Source organism: Camponotus floridanus, unplaced genomic scaffold (genome assembly GCF_003227725.1).
Source record: "Camponotus floridanus strain SB8 unplaced genomic scaffold, Cflo_v7.5 scaffold23, whole genome shotgun sequence".
NCBI lineage: Eukaryota > Metazoa > Arthropoda > Insecta > Hymenoptera > Formicidae > Camponotus > Camponotus floridanus.
In genome coordinates, this window is record NW_020229359.1 from 2,021,630 (window position 1) to 2,041,720 (window position 20,091).

Consider the following 20,091-nt stretch of genomic DNA (forward strand, 5'->3'; position numbering starts at 1 on the left):
TATACGAATAACAAATTTTTTATTTATAAATTTATTTATTTAATTGTAGATATAATTTTTTATGATAATATATATATATATATATATGTATATATATGTATATATCATACAAATATATATATATATATAATATAATAAATATATAATATATATAATATAATAAAAATATATATATAATATATATATGTATATATATATATAATCATAAAAAATATACATATATATACATAAACAAAAAACTTATACACAACCATTTAAATTACATTATAAAATAATTGTTTCTCTTATTGGCAATGCACCGAATTAATTTCTTTAATTCTTTAAATACAATGTGATACTTTTTAGCTATAGTATAATATATATTTATATAATATATTATATTAACACATTTAATAATCTGTACAAACTTGTATTGTTTGTATACATATATGATTTTTTAAATCTTATTTTTATCTTCTTATATCAATATCTTACATTAATTTATTTTAATTTAAAAATTTATTAGTTTTTTTTTAAATAATATAAGTAATACTTTTATTTGGCTGTAAATTTTGACTGAAAACTATTTTTAAAAATATGATACAGTTTGAACTTTATGTTTTAAAAATAAAAAAATATATACCATTTTATATTAATATTTGAGGACGGAACATATTTTAATAGGATAAAATGTAGAGAAATGACAAATATAGTTAATTGTAAAAAAGAGATATCATTCATACAGTCTTGTGTACAGAATAATGAAAGCTATTTTTTTAATTGTAATTTGTATAACATTTATTTATGCCGTTTCTTTGCAAGTACTAAATATTTATTTTATTTTAACATAAGTGTATCATAGCATAATTGATTTTAACATGAAATAGTTACATTTATAAGCATTAGAAAGAAGAAAAAAAACAAGAAAGAAGAAGGAATAAATAAAAATTGAAGCAATATAAGTGAAAAAATGTAACTAATAAATACAGATTTTGATAATAAATCATATACAGCACAATAAGATATGTAACGTATTGTGCAAAAAATAAGTACTTATGTTTTTCTAATAATACGTATCAGATTTGTTTTTTTTAGCAGACATAGCAATCTGCAAGGTTATTGTGATAAACGTTAGTCAGACAATTAACATTAAAATCTGCGAAACATAACGTAACGTCATGGTTGATTATTATAGCGGTAATTATGATGTAAATTCATTCTTAGCAGCTAAATTTATCGCTGAAAAGACACAAGACATATACAACAAAGCAAGGATCGTAAAATTAGCATTGGATGTGCGTTTCCTGTTAATTTCTGTCCAAAAACTTCGAAACATTTCGCAACATGTTCATTGGTTTATTCGTGAATGGAAAAAAGAAATCAAGAATTTAAATAGATTTAGCGTCCAATTTTTCCATACATAATTTAATTTAATTTAATTTTATATTAAGAACGTTATTATAAAGAAGAATAAATATTTAACAAATATTTTTTTGTAAAGTTTTTTTTCAAAATAACATAAGAAAATAGAGATTTTTAATAAAAAATTATATCAAGCGATAAGAAAGAACGTAAATTTTCGAGTTTGCAAATTTATTCGCCGATAAATATAATACTTAAAAGATTTTGTAAGAAAATAAATTTTTATTTCCTGATAAGCACACAATTTTTAAGTTTACTTACATAATCAATTCCATGATATCCTTCATATAACATTTAACGAACGCATTTAACATCGATTTAATATTTAAATCTATATTCTTGCATATGATTTGAAACTCGAATATAATCATTCATGATCAAATAATTAATAATTTGAAAATATGAATTAACATAATTAAATAAAATTTTAATAAATTTTTTGTTTCCTTTGCAAAAAAATCATATACCAGTGACTATAATTAATTTATGTAAATGAAGAGCTATTTATTTCAATGAAAAACTTGAAATCATTTATCAGAAATTACATCCAAATATTTATGATCATAAGGCAGATTAGCTATTTATATTGAACACCATAAATTTTTTGCACTCTCAAATCTATAGCTATGGAGACCTATTCAACTAACTGGATATTAAATATGTGTTGCTATCCAAAAGACTATTGATGTATAACAATTTTCATACACATTCATAGACAATATTTTCTCTTATCATATCAATGTCGTTCTCTGAGCTATTTTTCATATAAATTAACATACATATAATGTAGTTTGTAGACTTTTATAAAACAATACTAATATTTGTACCTAAAATTGTTAACAAAAATAATAAAATAAAATATCTCATAAAATCTCTCAATTAGCATGATTTTTGTTTGTGATGCAATAATTGACAATCCTTAAAATCTAATTTCTACTAGTCAATTCGTGCATGTTTTACATTTGTTACGATTTGTACATACAATATATAATATATTTCATTATTATAATATATTTCATTATATAATACATTTTGGTTTTTATTTGCATTTAACTATTATTTAGAATAATGATTTTTATTAAAATTTGGAAGGCTGAGAGAAAATAAAAAAATTAAAATTATTATTTTCGCACTTGCTTTCTTTGTTTTACTAATGATGACAAAAAATGTATCGAATTTTGAGAATTATTTTTTAATTCCTCTTCTTTTCCATCCTGCGATATTTAATTAGGAAAATATGAATGGAAAATATGTTTACACTTATTTGAAATATTTTGTGTATTGCGTGTTTTTACCTTATTACTCTCGAATGATTTTTTACAGCAAATACGTTTTCTTCCATCTGGCAAATATCTTTTAATGTAGCAGTTTGTAAACAACTTTGCATTATCCAAAATTCCTGCACAAAATAATATTTTAAATATACATATGATAAAATTTGAAACTATATAAGTTTATAAAACTATATTATTTTATAAATTTTTGTTAGATGGTAATCCGATATTACTATTATATCATTCGCAACATAATTTTAAAAAATTTTAATCTATCAATAATTATATTATATAATAGAATAAATTACGCATTGGCAATATGAAAATAACACTATTGTTGATGATGTATATGAATACATTATTTTTCTCCTTCTTACTTTGCATTCTTGCTCTTTCTTTATTGATTTTGTCATTATAATTCTGTATAAATTTTTGTCGGCGAATATCTATACATTGTAATAGTGCTTTCTCTTTCGCAATATCCTTTTCTTGCAAGTATTGTTTCTTTTTCCATCTGTGGAAATTTTGCTATAGAGCTTTCTTTTCTGCTAGATTATTATACTTAAGCTAAAATCGTTAAATCATGTTGCGAATATTTGATGGATACGTTGTTCATATTTTTTATGATAATAATATATAAAAAAATTTCATATACTTTTCTTCTATAATGTTCTGCTTTTGTTGTTTAATGTCCATTAGTCGCATCTTTTTAGCTTTTTTTCGTCTTATGTCTTTCTTTTTCCAATTTGCCAAAATATCAATCACTTTGTGTCGAGCAATCTCCGTCGCGATTTTACATTTTTGCTGAATCTGCTCGGACCGCTTTTTACGCTTAATGTTTAATAGTCTTTGTTCTTCTTTCCTAATGAACTTTAACACCTGCAATCTTTGCATTGTTTTACGCATTCTCTCTTTTTGTTGCCGGATTTTTAATTCCTTTTGTAATAGTCGCTGTTGTACACGTTGCTGCCTACTTTTGACTAATTTTTCTCTTTCTTTTAATCTAAAAATTTCATGAAAAACTTATAATAAGTATGTTTATTCTATAAATTCAAAGAAAAATAATATAAAGATATCAATAATTATAAAAATAAAAAGATAAAATAAATTTATCATAAATCTTAGCATGTTCTAATGCAAGTAATAAACAGAATGTTCCAAAACTATAAGATATATTTTTGATGATAGATTCTTCAATAAAAATATAATAAACGCATAAATTGGAAACCATTTTTTTACAATTTTTCAATTTTTTTTATCATACATCTTTGTAATTAAAATTAAATTTCACGTCTAACAAATTTTATTTGAAATTAATTGAAAAATATAGCTTTGCCATTTATTTAGCTTTCTATATAATTTTGTAAGAAGTTCTTTTTCAGTGACATAATTTGAAAATTATTGATGCCACGATATTTATTTAAACTAAAAAAATCTATTTTAAGTTGATGACATTTATTTTAAATGAATATCCGATAGTTTTAAAATATCTATCATGGGAAAATTTATTTTTCTTTATTGAAAAAAATTTTAATTTTTTTAAATTAAGAAAATGTGTTCTTTTTTAGCTGCATAATAATTATGAAATATACTTTTCTGCTTCCTTGCGCGCTTGATCCTCGGCGAAATGAAGGGCTCTGCTTTCGACAAATAAATGATTTTTTCTTCTCAACTCTTTTCTAACATGATCAGTGTATACTTTATTCAAATATTTTCTATAAATATTATAATCGCGCAGTGAACATTTCACGTTCATATCGACTGTGATAAGATCAGCTTTTAATAGACACTTCATATTAGCCGGTCTAGAGAAAAAATCGTGTAGATGCTTATCGTGCAGGGGTTCATAGGGGAATCCGCTCTCGTGGCAATAAGGGTCACTCAAATCAAACTCAGTCTTTGGTTCATCCGTCTCCCATAGACTTTTTCCTACCTTACATCGTGTGAAATTGTAAGCATTTTTGGGTCCAGGTATCATAGGTATCTTATGCTCTAGAGGCATCATCTTCCATTTTGGCAGACCAAAATCGAGCACAGCGCCTTTTGGCTTGGGAATTGTTTCAGATAATCTAATTGTAAGTCTCTATGTCAATAAATAACTCTTAGTTCACAAAACATATATACATATACATATATGTATATATATATATATATAATCAACCGTATATCATTTGACATATTTATAGAGATCAATAATTCAAATCAATATATTTAATTTTATGTGATTAGATATCTCTTGTTGTTTATTTATTTTAAATTCTTAAAATTCATTTTACATTGAACAAATCAAAATATAACCCCAATGATGTGCTGTACTAATGTAATCATATATTTTACTAAATTATAAATTTGAAATAAATTAAAACAAATTTTTTTTTGTTTTTTTTATATGATCAAATAATTCTAATTTTATTCATGTAAATTAAATTGCATATATTGTATATGTGAAACATTTGATATTTAATTATTTAAATTAATCAGTGAATTTTATATGCAATATCGAGATACTTACTTAATTCTTCTAATTTTAATCATTATGCATTAATTTTTTGTATAAGATAAGATATTTACATTATAAATTTAAAATATCAATCCTGTTTTTTCAATAATATTTACATTTATAATGCCAATTAGCCATTGAATATTGCAAATGCACGCATTTGTATCTTTCTTCACTTGTTTTATAAATAAAATATTAGAAAAATATCTTGAAAATATCTTACTTTCTAATATGGCCGTGTTCCGAATTTACTGCCAGTACTGAAAATTTATAGTATGTGTGACGTAAACTATAGATTTTCAATACTAATAGTAAATTTGGAACACGGCCTATATGTATATTATACATAAAATAAATACAAATTTATATAAAAGAGATATATAAAAATTATAAAATCAAGCATAAGAATTCGAGCATGTTTCCTCAATGTCGCTCGATTTATTATTTAAATACAAATTAAAATAATAAATATATTAAATACATGAAATTATAGAAACAGACTCAATATTATATTATATATTATATATATATATATATATATATATATATGTGTGTGTGTGTGTGTGTGTGTGTGTGTGTATATATGTTTAATATTTTTTTATAAAGTTTTACAGATATTTGATTGTTCCTTCGCTTTAAATTAATGAAGTAAAATTAGAGCATGAAAATATTTAAAATATTTAAAATTTTGCCATAGAGCTACACACACATACGAATGTAATCAAAATCTTTTTTTCTTGTTAAAAGATCAAAATTATTTTAAGAGTTTTAAATGAAACAATATAATTTCACTTACAAAAATCTGTATTTTTTTATTTATTTTATTTATTTTATTTATTTTATAAACAGATCACGTATTTCGATAACTGTAAAAATAAAAAATGATAAAATTATTAATATATGTTATAGTTTGACATATTGTGACTGTATTCTAGAATTGTTGGTATATATCATTATGTTTGATATACAGGGTGTCCCAGAACATTATATACAAGCGCTTGTGAAGAGGTAGAGACCAGTAAACTGAAGAGAAAGGTCTTATACTATTTTACAATTTTCGCAATAATAACAGAAATATTAAATACAAATTGGACGAATGAAAGGAGCGCTTGAGCGGCTGAGCTTGTATAAGAATGTGAATGTATCAGTCGATTATATACATAATCTTTTCAAAAAATTAGCAAATATTATATAATACAATTTGTTTTATAAAAATTATATTTTAAATGATAAATACCATTAATTTTTTATAATCATGTATTAACATGTACGGAATGATAAAATGGTACTATATGACAAATGCAATACGCTTTTTAAAATAATCGTATTATAGAACTAGAATGTAACCACATAAATGAAGCATTGTAATATAATTTTTTTCATAATCTATTAACACTGATTATAATAAATTTATCGGATTTGTAGTTTTTTCTCTAAGGCTTGAGGTTTGATATAATTAAGTTTTTTTGGCATTACACTTAATAAACAATCTGATTTACAGCATTAAATATTTATTTGTTCTATACAGTACAAAGAAATAAATCATTTACAAATCAAATTCTATCATTTTAGAGCTAAAAAAAGAAAAATGAAACAATCGCAAATGAATTTTTTAATTGTATAAGAACGAGCGATGCTAACAACGTAACGCAGCGTACAGTTTAATATTTTAACTATTACGTGTCATTACGAAGATTTACATACGCAATAACCGCAGTCGCTTACAAATCATCATAAAACCAAATGTTATCACAAAATAGAACTTTGCAAAATCCGAGTTATTACGTATGTCGGGAGTCCTGATCAATATAAGATTGTTTAACCGTGCTAATTACGTGCTGATTACGCGTTTTGCCGGGCATATGCTAAACAATACATTACACATTATTCCTTACAAAAATCATCGTTCGTTTTTAGTACAATCCACAAGAAATCTATGTGAAAATTTATTCACGCGTTCATTCACATCAGCTCATCATGACTGTAAATTGCAAGTGGCTTTTAATGCAAAATTAAGTCTCTTCTTCTTCTATTAATTATCAAATTTATTTTTTAGATTGAAAAGAATAATGAACTGACGAAATAATTTAGCAGTATCGAGACACGATTTGATGTATTTATAAAACCTGGAAAATATTTTCTATTATTTATAGTAATAAAATTATTGCAACAAGTTACAATTGAAAATGCATACGAAAAGGAATACATTGTTTAAATGAATATTATTATATCAAACGCATATAACTTGAATAACTTGAACTCTTTTGCTTGGAAACAATTATGCATGATTTTCATTCTTTAGCAACCATAGGCCTTTTTGCAATTAATATTATCTTCTATTAAACGTCGTTTATTCTAATTGCTCTCACAAAAAGGTTCGTCCAATATAATTTTTTGCCGTGTTTATAATGTATTTTTCTAAAAATTCCTCACTTAAAAATTTGAAAGGAATAGTTTTACTAACAATATTTGCTTCGGCGAAACTATCTTTTACAATATTTATAGTTTGGTTCATATCTATGCGTCGACTCGTCATTAATTTGCTCAATTTTAAAAACGACCAATACAGTAAACTGTCTATTATCGTATGCTTCTTGATACATTCTCACAAAATTTATGACATCTGTGGAATGTTCTGCTCTCAAATTTTTCAAGATAATAAAGTTTAACGAAGATGAGAAATTATTGTCATTTCTTTTGTGAAGCCTTTTTTTAATAATATTCATATGTGACTTATCGACGCTCGTCGCTACCACCGATAAGAGCTACTACTTTGAAGAGAAGTGTATCTCGCTGAAGATATTCGATCAAAACTCGTACGGTTTTGTCATGCTCAAATATCTCTTTTTCCAATTCGACAATGTCAGGCGTGTGATTTATATATGCGAAAATCCAAAATACAATAAAAATAGAAATACAGGTAGAAATGATAATGATAAGATTGTGAAATGACATTGCGATTGACATTTTCGAGAAATTTCATTTTTCATGACTTGAATATCTTCCAGTTTTTTTTCTTTTCGATCCTTGTGAATATCTTCCGGTTCTTTATCTTTTTGATCTTTGTTAATTATCATAATTTTTTCCGAATAAGTATTTTCTAATGTTTCCTTCATCTTTAAATACGCTGGAGATTTACGAATAGCTTTTAATTTCTTTTCTGTAATTATCGCTACTTTCTCTAGATACTCTCTCGTCCTAGCCATTCCTATCTTGTCAGATTCATCGAAACAAAAAGGTATTCGTTGCGGGTACTTCTCTTCTTCCACATCGGACTCAACAGATGCTCTGCGAAGAAAACATTGATCTCTTATAACATAACAAGTTATATTAATATATGTTTGTATATTAATAAGTCTATAGTTATTGTGCGAATCAGAAAATACAATCGAAAAACTTTTAGTTAACGAATTTATTTGACATTTATTCAGTCTTACAAATGAATAAATGTAAATTTTAGATTAAACTTCACAAATTAAGATGCATTATAGACACATAAATATATAATCGCATTTAAATAAAATGCACAAATTAATAAACGCTTCTTAACGTAGCTATATAAAGACACAAAATTTCCAAATATTTTATTATATATATCTTGAACATTATTTTCTAAATATTTTTCTTACAAAAATATTAAATTTTACTGTCTATTGCATATAATACATTAATATTCAAAATTATATTCGATGTAATTCTAATCGAGAATTATAATACCCAGCGTAATCCTTCGACATGGGAAAAGACGATAATTTCCCACGTGATTTTGCAGAATTATCAATATGTAGAGGTTCGAATTTTTGTACATTAATATTTTGCATTCCTTTTGAAGCGAATGGAAAAGGACTTAATTTTCTTTCCTTTTCTTTCTTTTCTCTGCAAAGAAAACATTCATCTGTTGATAATATAGCAAGTTACATTGATATACGATTATATTGTAATAAATCCATATCTGTTCTGTTAGTCAGAATATGCATTCGAGAAACTCTTAGTTAATTCTTAGTTAATTTATTTGATATTTATTCAGCCTTGTAAACAAGAATAATGTAAATTTTAGAATGAACTTATACAAATTGAGATATCAATAAAACATAAATATGAATACAATGAAATATAAATATATAAATACATATAATTACGTTTAGATAAAGTGAAATAAATTAATAAACGCTATATAAAATAAATAATAATTAATAATACAAAATCTCCAAATATTTTAACTTCTTAAAAATGATTTTGTAAATATTTCTTACAGAAATATTAAATTTTATTATGGCACACAATGCAATTTTATAATATCGACGTAATTCTAATCGAGAAATATAATACCTATTGTATTTCGCTATGGGAGAAAATGATGTTTTCTTAGTGTTTTCTTTAAACTTTCGAGAATATTCGATGAATCGAGTTATCTCTTCAGCAACAGAAGACTGTAACGTTGGCATTAGTAAATCGCAGCTTTTCTCTTTCTCTTTTTCCATAATATCAGACTGGTCCGTTGTGAAGAAGATATCGATCTGTTAAACATATAATAAGTTACAATGATATACGTTTATATTTTAATAAATTCACATCTCTAGTTTACGAGTCAAAACTTAAAATTGAGAAATTTTTAATCGACGAATTTCATATTTGTTCAGCAAATATATAATATAAATATTAAAGAAAAATCTTGCACATTGAGATATTAGAGAAACTATTAAATGTATAGTCGCTGTTTAACACAAAAATATAATAAAGAAACGAATGTTTTCCAATTTAGCTATACAAAGCTATAAAGCATAAACACAACATTTCTTATGCCTGTTTCTACCAACGCTTTTAACTGTTCCTTTAGAAAGAGACAAAGAATGAGTTAAGCTAAGATTAAAGTTAAGTGGCGTTGGTAGAAATGGTCATTATGAGTTCAACCTTGGACATTATTTTCGAAATACTTTGTATGTATTAAATTTTATTTTCGCACATATATTATATGATAATATATTCGAATAATTCTAATCGAGAAAATAATACCTATATTCTATTCCACTTGATAAAACCTGTCCAGTAATTTGCTTCGAAAGAAGTCGTAATTTCGAGTTCCAAAATAATAGGTCTAGGTATGAAAGGAATGATGATTTTTCTAATTTCGCAGAATTATCGAGAGATAGAAGCTTGGCTTGCTTTTCTTTTTTTTCTTCTTTGCGAATTGAAATATATAATCGAGAGATACTTTTAGTCGATAAATTTATTAATATTTATTTAGCTTTGCAAATGAATAATATGAATTTTATGGTAAATCTTGCTTATTGAAATGTCAATGAAGTAAATAAAATCACGTGAGAACAAAACGTTATAGACTAATAAACAATTCTAAATTCAGCGATGTAAGGGCACAATATAAATAAATAAAAAATTACAAATATTTTTAGTAAGCAATATAATTTTCGCAACATCTGATAGAAATATTAAACTTTTTTCTTGTATATAAATGCGAAATAATTTTAATTGAAAAATATAAGGTACCTAAAGTAATTTTTCGATATGAAGAGAAGCGATTTCTCGTTCGATGCAGAATTAGAATTATCGATATTCAGAGGCTTGTGCTTCTTCTTCTATAATATCGAATTGAAAAAGTACTCTGCGAAGAAAACATCGATTTGTTAATATAATGAATTACATTGATATGCATTATTAATATTTTAATACGTTCATATCTGTTCTGCGAATTGGAACATGCAATCAAAAAATTTTTAGTCGATGAATTTATCTGATATTTGTTTAGTTTTGTAAATGATTTATGTTTTCTAACCTGACTCATATTTTAATAAATAAATAAATAAATAAATAAATAAATAAATAAAATTTAAATTAAAATTTTACTTTTATTCCTTTTATTATTTTTAAAAATTTATTTTTTTTCTTTAATAATGTGAATAGACATATATGCACGTAGACATAGCAAAATATACATATTCATTGTTCTTGTTCACGCTTGTATAAAAATGTGATTGTATCAGTCAATTATATTCATTATCTTTTTAAAATATTAGCAAACATTATATAATAGAATTTGTTTTATAAAAATTATTAAAATTTTATAAAAAAAAATTATATTTTAAATGATAAATTAATTTTTTGTAATTATATAATATTTATGGAATGATAAAATGCCACTGTATAATGAAATGACAAATAAGATTTAAATAAAAAATTGTTAAATTTTTTAAAAATATATTTTTATGGATCATTGCAAAATTGTAGTCGACCAAACTAGTCAAAAAAAATGAATTTATTAATACGACGTTTCGACCATATGGTTGTGGTCCTTATCAAGTATACACTAGAAAAATTTATAAATAAATAAATTAATGGTTGAATACATAGTAACGCAACAAAGAATTAAAGTGTGAAAAGATTTTTACCGATGTAATAGTAATCAGAAGGCAAGCACTAATGGTACACATGTAAAACAACGCAATCACATAATACAAAAAACGTTATTTAACTAGAATTAAATTTGAGAGAAGCTGATGCGTCCATGTGAGATTTCGTCAAGAAACTAAACATAACCAGAGGAAAAACGATACTAAGTGACCTTTATAATTTTGTCGTAAATATTATTTAAACTATCTGTGTCTTTCTGTAGGTTGATTAGATTATTAAATCTCTTGATAAAGAATATCTCAGCTATCTCTCTTTTACGAACGTACTTTTCATTGTACAAGATGTTAGGTTTCGATCAATCAAAATCGTGTCCGGATTCCAATCTGTGTTTGCTAATAACGGAGTGATTAGACTCATGTAACTTTATATTGTTACAATGTTCTTTCACTCGAGTCCGCAAATGTCTTTTTGTTTGCCCAATGTATGATAGATTGCAATCCTTGCAATTTAATTTGTATACAACACTTGTCTTGTCATTATTGTGTAAGATGTCTTTACCACATCTAATTAAGTTATTTAGTTTTTTTGTTACTTTGTAGACGACGTTGAAACCACTGTTTCGTAGAAGACGGTAGAGATCTTGATTCGTATTCTCTATGTATGGTATAGTGATAAAATGAGTTTTATCTGGATGAGTAGACTTGGCGTCATCAGTATCATTGCAGTCACGGTTGTTTAAAAAATTGATTCTTTTTCGAATGTGTCTATGAATAATGTGTTCAGGAAAACAATTATTAACTAACGTGTCATATATTAACTTAATATTCTCTTGTTTAAAGCAGTCGTCAGATAGTAAAATGGCATGGTCAACTAAATTATAAATAGTATTAATTTTATATTTTAACGGGTGATTCGAATAAAAATTAATATATCTCCCGGACCATGTAGGTTTCCTAAACCAATTGGTAATAAGTTTTGTTCCCAATCGAATGATTTTACATTGAGAAAACTAATCGAAGAATCAATTTCTTTCTCGTACGTGAATCTTAAACGTTCGTGATAGTTATTAAAAATGGTTAAAATATCGTCAACTTTTGTGCGTGGTACAATTGTAAAAACATCGTCTACATATCTGTAATACATGGGAACGGTAAAATTCAGTGAGTTTAGACATTGTGTCTCCAGATATATTTTTATATTTATTTTAAAAGTTTATTGCTTCAAGTCTTTCATAATTTTTAAAAATGTACTTTGCTGAAATAAGATTTAAGTACAACATTTTTTATTAATCAATTACAAATGCTCTAGAAATTATGAATAATAAATATAATAAATATTCTTTTTATATATTTAAACGTATGTGTATATACATATATATGTATATATATGTATATGCATATACATATGTATATATGTACGTATAATGTCTTTTTCTATTATTTTCAGTAATACGGATGATTGGAATAATGCAGAATATTTATATATAAAAGAGGAATCCAACTTAATTTATCCGTTAAATATTGTCAAAAATAGATTCCGCAGTGAATTCCCATATACACATGATAATGAGAAGGAATGGCAAAAAGACGTGAATTTTTATATTAATTTTAACAATAATTAATAAAAATAACATTCAATTTTATAAGTTTGAATAATACATTAAATCAACGAGTCTCGATACATTTTATAATCAATAAGTGAAAGAAATAAATTTTATTTTTAATTTCTTGCTTGCAATCAAAATTTTGCTTACTATATTTCTTTTGTTTTTTTAGGTAATTCATGATATTGTAAAATATCTCGATGATAAACTAACAAATAATGAGAATATAAATTACATATGGAAGTTCCATAGGTTATTCAATATTGTACTCAATTATTTAATATCTAATGCAAGATATGATGTTTACAAAAAGATTACACAAATAATAAAGGTATGTTATTGCATACTGTATGTCTATATACTTTAATATCCATACATCAATGAAGAAATTATATTATAATATTATATAAGATTTAAATTATTATATTATGTTATTTTAGAAATTGCTTGACAAGATGTGATATATTTGAAGTTATTATATTTTCACAAGTTAAATCTGATGTTGTAATAACAAAAGAATTAAAAGAAAAAATCGAAAAGACGAAAAGAGAGGACAAAGTAAAATTTGCGATTGGAATGATAGTATCGTATAGGGGATATGGAAAAAATCACTGCGGTGTAATAATTGGATGGCATTATAAAAACAATCAATACTTTAAAAAAAATTTATTAAAAATCAAAGAAAGAGTATGATTATAGGCAGGTTTAAATACTGTTTAAGAATGTCTGTACTAATAAATAAACATACAGACCCACACAAATATTAAACCATATTACATAATCCTCTCTGAAAATGAAATTTACTATGTAGAACAAGGTATAAAGATTTATACCATTTTTATAAATATAGTTACGAATATGATCTTATATCTTTTCAATATATATCTTTTGTTTTAGATTTGATATCGATATGTCTACCAATATGGATCAATCATATTAAAACAGGACGATACTTTTCTACATTTAAAGGCACTCATTACGTTCCAAATAAAATCCTGACACAATATTATCCAACCGATATCGCTATTATTCAGGAAATATTTTCCAGTCAATAGTGTGCATTACAACATTTACAATTCATAATATAAGTATGTTCAAATTATGCGTAAATTTCTTACTTTTTATGTATGGATATATTGTGACTCTAAATATTATAAGATTAAAAGTGCAATACTATGAACATACTGTGAAAACTAAAATATATTAAGAATACATGTAGAATTATTTCATATTATATGTTAATTAATTTTTGTGACCTATCTGAATCGATCAAACATTTTTATTGGTAAATTTTCAGATCAACCAATCATAAATCAAGTGAAATGCAAAGTATTGTTATGATATCGGGAGTTCTACGATAAAAGAATATTTTAAAAAAATATTAATAACAAAGTATTATGTATTTCTATAAATATAATACGTCCACACCAAGAGAAAGATGGGTCGAGAATATAACAATTGTATTGATATAATAATTGAAGGATATAACAATTTTATAGAAATCACGCAGTGATGGGTCAATCAGTGGTGGGTGACCGAAAGAACCATAAGCCCGAAAGACAGCCATTTAGAATCGTTATTACTTTGCTTGTTCGATGCAATTGTTATTACTTTGCTTGTATATCCGGTGATCTCTTTTCAATAAGAGAATCTAATCTTTTTTATACGACACGGGACCAAGTGCGACCTTTACACTAGAGAATGTGAGCGGTTCAATCAATTAATAATAATTTCATAAAAATCTAAGTTTATTCAAAAAAATCAACAAAAACACTTTTTAATCAATATATTATATATATTTAAAAATAAACTATTAATTTCTTAGCATGAATGTGTATGTTTCATTCAGGGTTATATTAGTACAGAGGTCGTTAATCAGAATGATGGAGGAAATTTAATATTAGAACCTTTAAGTTCTGGGATTGATAATTATAATAATTTTTTCTTCTTAGTTAAAAAAAAGTTAAAAATCAAATAAATAAAATTGTGCTCATCTGTGAGAACAGTGAATTTTTAAAATTGAGAATTTTATTTACTATAGATGAGAAAAATAGATTATTGGATTAGAAAAGGTAATTAGAAGGAATAGAAAGCTCGACACAAACATAGATTAGTAACAATAAGATGAGTATGATATAATATCAGTTAGTCAGATAGCTAACAGTTTGAAATATCGAAATAATGTAATCATGTCATAGCTGAGGATAGTGATTATGATGCAGAAATCGTTGTTGGCGGCTCAATTTTCATTAAAAAGACACATAATATTATATATACATCGACGAAAATGTTATAATATTGGCATGAAGGTGTTTCTTTTTTATGTCTGCTTAAGAAGCTTCGAGAATTCACAACTGTTCGCTGATTTATAAATAAATATAGAATAGAAAAAAGGAGTTAGATTATATTATAGGTGCACAATTTTTCAATTTCATATATTTTATTCTCATTTTGAGGAAATACAATGTTGTTATAAGGAAGAGTATAACTCCGAGATATATTTAATAAACTATTTAGGTTTTTCGATAATAATATTTATAAATATAGAGTTTTCAAATAAAGAGTTGTATGTAAATATATATATATATATATATATATATATATTTACATACATATATATGTATATATATATATATATATATGTATGTATGTATATACAATATATATATATATATATATATATATATATATGTATATATTGTATATATGCATGTATATGTATATATATATATATATATATATTTATATTTATTTTACTATTATCGTTATTGTATTATCGTTATATGTTACAAATTAGAAATAAAAAGATCTTACAAAGTTTTAAAAAATTATACAATAAATACAATATTGCTTCTTAAATAAATCGTATTATAGAACTAGAATGTAAACATAAATAAAGCATTGTAATACAATCTTTTTTCATAATCTATTAATGCTGATTATAATAAATTTATCGGATTTATAGTTTCTTCTTCAGAGTTTAAGATTTAATACAGTCAAATTATTTTGACATTATACTAACAAACAATTTAATTTACAATATTAACTATTCATTTATTCTACACAGTACAAAGAAATAAATAATTTACAAATCAAATTCTATAATCTTACAGCTAAAAAAAAGAAAAAATAAAACAATCTCGACTGAATTTTTTTTTGTATAAGAACAATCGATGCTACAACAAGCGCAGTGTACAGCTTAATATTTTAGCTATTACGAAGATTTACATACGCAATAACCGCGGTTGCTTGCAAATCATAAAACCAAATGTTATCACAAAATAGAACTTTGCAAAATCTGAGATATTACGTATGTCGGGAGTCCTAATCAATGTGAGATTGTTTAATCGCGCTTAATTGCGTGCTGATTACGCGTTTTGCCGGACATACACTAAATACATTACACATTATTCTCTGCAAAAATCATCGTTCGTTTTTAGTTCAATCCACAAGAAATGTATATGAAAATTTATTCACGCGTTCATTCACAGCAGCTCATCATGACTGTAAATTGCACGTGGCTTTTAATGCAAAATTAAGTTTCTTCTTCGTCTGCTATTAATTATCAAATTTATTTTTTAGATTGAAAAGAATAATGAACTGACGAAATAATTTAGCAGTATCGAGACATGATTTGATATATTTATAAAACCTGGAAAATATTTTCTATTATTTATAGTAATAAAATTATTGCAACAAGTTACAATTGAAAATGCATATAGAAAGGAATACACATTGTTTAAATGAATATTGCTTTATTAAACGCAATATAATAACTTAAACTCTTTTGCTTGGAAACAATTATGCATGATTTTCATTCTTTAGCAACCATAAGCTTTTTGCAATTCATATTATCTTCTTTTAAACTTTGTTTATTATAGTTGATCTTTCGCCAAAAAGTTTGTCCGATATTTTTCGCCGTGTTTATAATGTATTTTTCTAAAATTTCTTCGTTTAGAGGTTCGAAGGGAATAATTTTACTGATAATATTTGCTTCGGTGAAACTATCTTTTACAATATTTATAGTTTGATTCATATCTATACTATACGTGGACTCATCATTAATTTGCTCAATTTTAAAAACGGCCAATATGGTAAACGGTCTACTATCGTATGCTTTTTGATACATTTTCACCAAATTTACGATATCTGTGGAATGCTCTGCTCTCAAATTCTTCAAGACGACAAAGTTCGACGAAGATGAGAAATTATTGTCATTTCTTTTGTGAAGTCTTTTTTTAATAATATTCATATGTGACTTATCGACGCTTCTACCACCGATAAGAGCTACTACTTTGAAGAGAGGTATATCTCGCTGAAGATATTCGGTCAAAACTCGTACGGCTTTGTCATGATCTAATATCTCTTTTTCCAATGCGGCAATGTCAGGCGCGTGAATTATATGCGAATGTCCAAAATAGAAATACAATAAAAGTAGAAATACAGGTAGAAATGATAATGATAAGATTGTGAAACGACATTGCAATGGACATTTTCGAGAAATTTCATTTTTCGTGACTTGAATATCTTCCAGTTTTTTATCTTTTTGACCCTTGTGAATATCTTCCGGTTTTTTATCTTTTCGACCCTTGTTAGGGTCGAAATCTTCTCTCATAATTGGTTCCGAATGAATGCATGCTAATTTTTTCTTAATTACTAAATACAATTTTTTAATATTCTTTAATTCCTTTCTTATCATATAATACTGTCTTATCCTAGCCATTCTTATCTCGTCAGAGTCGAAACAATCAAGGTACTCCTCTTCTTCCACATCGGACTTGGCAGATCCTCTGCGAAGAAAACATTGATCTTTTATAACATAACAAGTTATATTGATATATGTTTGTATATTAATAAATCCATAGTTATTGTGCGAATCAGAAAATATAATCGAAAAACTTTTGGTCAATAAATTTATTTGACATTTATTCAGTCTTACAAATGAATAAATGTAAATTTTAGACTGAACTTTACAAATTAAGTGTCATTATAGACACATAAATGTATAATCGCGTTTAAATAAAATGAAACAAATTAATAAACGCTTCTCAACGCGACTATATAAAGACACAAAATTTCCAAATATCTTACTATCTTGAACGTCATCTTTTAAATATTTCTTTTGCAGAAATATTAAATTTTATTTTTTATTGCACACAATAATTTATTGCAAAATAATTTTAATCGAGCATTATAATACCCAGTGTAATCCTTCGACATAGAAGAAGATAATAATTTCTCGTGTGAATCACATCGTGTGAATATCTCTGCAGAATTATTGATATTTAAAGATTCTTCTTCTTCTACAATATCAGGCAGTGATGTATTTAGAAGCGAACTTGGTCTGTTTTCCTTTTCTTTCTTGTCTCTGTGATGAAAACATTAATCTGTTAATAATATAGCACGTTATATTGGTATACGATTATATTTTAATAAATCCATATTTGTTTTGTTGGTCAGAATATGCATTCGAGAATCTCTTAGTTAACTCTTAGTTAATTTATTTGATTATTCAGCCTTGCAAATGAATAATGTAAATTTTATAAATTAAGATGTTAATAAAACGAATAAATATATAATCGCGTTATCATAAAACGAAACAGAATAAACGTTTCTCAACTCATCGATGTAAAGATAACAAATTTCCAAATATTTTAACAATTTGGACATTATTTTCTAAACGTTTCATAGAAATATGAAATTTTATCATCGTATAAAATGAGATATCATATTATTCGATGTAGTTCTAATTCAAAAATATATGATACCCAGCATAATCCTTCGATGTAGGAGGAGGCAATGATGTCTCCTGTGTTTGGATAGAATCATTTTCAACCTCGTACTGCTCTTCTTTAATACGGGGCAAAATCGTTACCGGTCGAGAACGGCTTTTTCTGCTTTTCTTTTTTTTTCTTTTTTCCATAATACCGAACCGGTTTGCTGCGAAGAAGATATCAATCTGTTAATAACATAACAAGTTACATTGATATATGTTTATATTTTAATAAATTCATAACTCTATTCTATGAGTTAAAACTTACAATCGAGAAACTTTTAATCGACGAATTTAATATTTATGTTTAGTCTTGCAAATATATAATATCAATCTTAAAGAAAAACCTTGCACATTGAAATAATAGAGAAACTACTAAATATATAGTTGCTTTAAGACAAAAATATGACAAAGTAACGAATGCTTTTCAATTTAACTGTACAAAAATAAAACATAAATACAACATTTCTTATTAGTTTAACTTTGGACATCACTTTCAAAACACTTTATATGTATTGAATTTTATTTTCGCACATATATCATGCGATAATATATTCAAATAATTCTAATCGAGAAATACCTTGTATTTTACCCCACTTGATAAAACCTGTTCGATGATTTACTTCGAAAGATGTCGCAGTGCCGAATTCAAAATAATAGGTCTGGGACCTTTTTACGAAAGAAACAATGATTAATTCCGCAGAATTATCGATAGATAGAGACTTGGTTTGCTTTTTTTTCTGTGAATTGAAATGTATAGTCGAGAGAAACTTTTAGTCAATAAATTTATTTAATATTTATTTAGCCTTGCAAATAATAATATAAATTTTAAAGTAAATCTTGTAAATTGAGATGTAAATGAAATAAATAAATAATCACGTGAAGACAAAACGGAACAATACCCAGTTTCTCAACTCAACGTTATCAGGACACAATATAAATACAAAATTTCCAAGTATTTTTAATCTTCAATATAATTTTTGAAACATCTCATAGAAATATAAAAATTTTTTCTTGTGTGTATAAATGCGATTATATTCGAAATAATTTTAATTGAGGAATTCGATCTCATTCGAGTAGAATTATCGATTCAGAGGCTTGTGCTGTTCTTTTACTAATATATCGGATTGGGAAATTATTCTGCGAAGAAAATATTGATTAGTTAATAATATAA

At 25.2% G+C, this 20,091-nt stretch overlaps 3 protein-coding genes and 1 long non-coding RNA gene across 6 annotated transcripts; 1 reads left to right on the forward strand and 3 right to left on the reverse strand.

Moving 5' to 3' along the window:
* Positions 1-1,180: 1,180 nt before the first annotated feature.
* On the reverse strand, positions 1,181-4,677 carry LOC112637970 (golgin subfamily A member 6-like protein 22). The gene is made up of 4 exons (XM_025408747.1): positions 4,268-4,677; positions 3,331-3,678; positions 3,053-3,189; positions 1,181-1,218 (listed from the first exon to the last, which is right to left on the reverse strand). Exons 1-4 carry the CDS (start codon positions 4,675-4,677, stop codon positions 1,181-1,183), a joined length of 933 nt encoding a protein of 310 aa, XP_025264532.1.
* Positions 4,678-7,425: 2,748 nt separating this feature from the next.
* On the reverse strand, positions 7,426-11,736 carry LOC109609720. 3 transcript variants are annotated; one of them, XM_025408760.1, is made up of 5 exons: positions 11,580-11,734; positions 10,681-10,795; positions 9,505-9,692; positions 8,893-9,051; positions 7,426-8,463 (listed from the first exon to the last, which is right to left on the reverse strand). In XM_025408760.1, the coding sequence occupies exons 3-5, from the start codon at positions 9,654-9,656 to the stop codon at positions 8,052-8,054; spliced, it is 723 nt and encodes a 240-aa protein (XP_025264545.1). In that variant the 5' UTR covers positions 9,657-9,692; positions 10,681-10,795; positions 11,580-11,734; the 3' UTR covers positions 7,426-8,051. The 3 variants fall into 3 exon arrangements, with proteins under 3 accessions (XP_025264545.1, XP_025264544.1, XP_025264546.1); XM_025408759.1 differs by lacking the exon at positions 10,681-10,795 and having other exon boundaries at positions 11,580-11,736; XM_025408761.1 differs by lacking the exons at positions 10,681-10,795; positions 11,580-11,734 and adding an exon at positions 10,189-10,336.
* A 1,677-nt stretch (positions 11,737-13,413) lies between these two features.
* LOC109610437 lies at positions 13,414-14,501 on the forward strand. Its single transcript, XR_002192833.2, has 4 exons — positions 13,414-13,475; positions 13,585-13,961; positions 14,042-14,232; positions 14,442-14,501. It is a non-coding gene; the product is annotated as an uncharacterized LOC109610437 (long non-coding RNA).
* Positions 14,502-16,939: 2,438 nt separating this feature from the next.
* On the reverse strand, positions 16,940-19,604 carry LOC105257428. The gene is made up of 4 exons (XM_011268033.2): positions 19,498-19,604; positions 18,913-19,084; positions 18,345-18,512; positions 16,940-17,934 (listed from the first exon to the last, which is right to left on the reverse strand). The coding sequence occupies exons 2-4, from the start codon at positions 19,065-19,067 to the stop codon at positions 16,959-16,961; spliced, it is 1,299 nt and encodes a 432-aa protein (XP_011266335.2). The 5' UTR covers positions 19,068-19,084; positions 19,498-19,604; the 3' UTR covers positions 16,940-16,958.
* Positions 19,605-20,091: the final 487 nt, after the last annotated feature.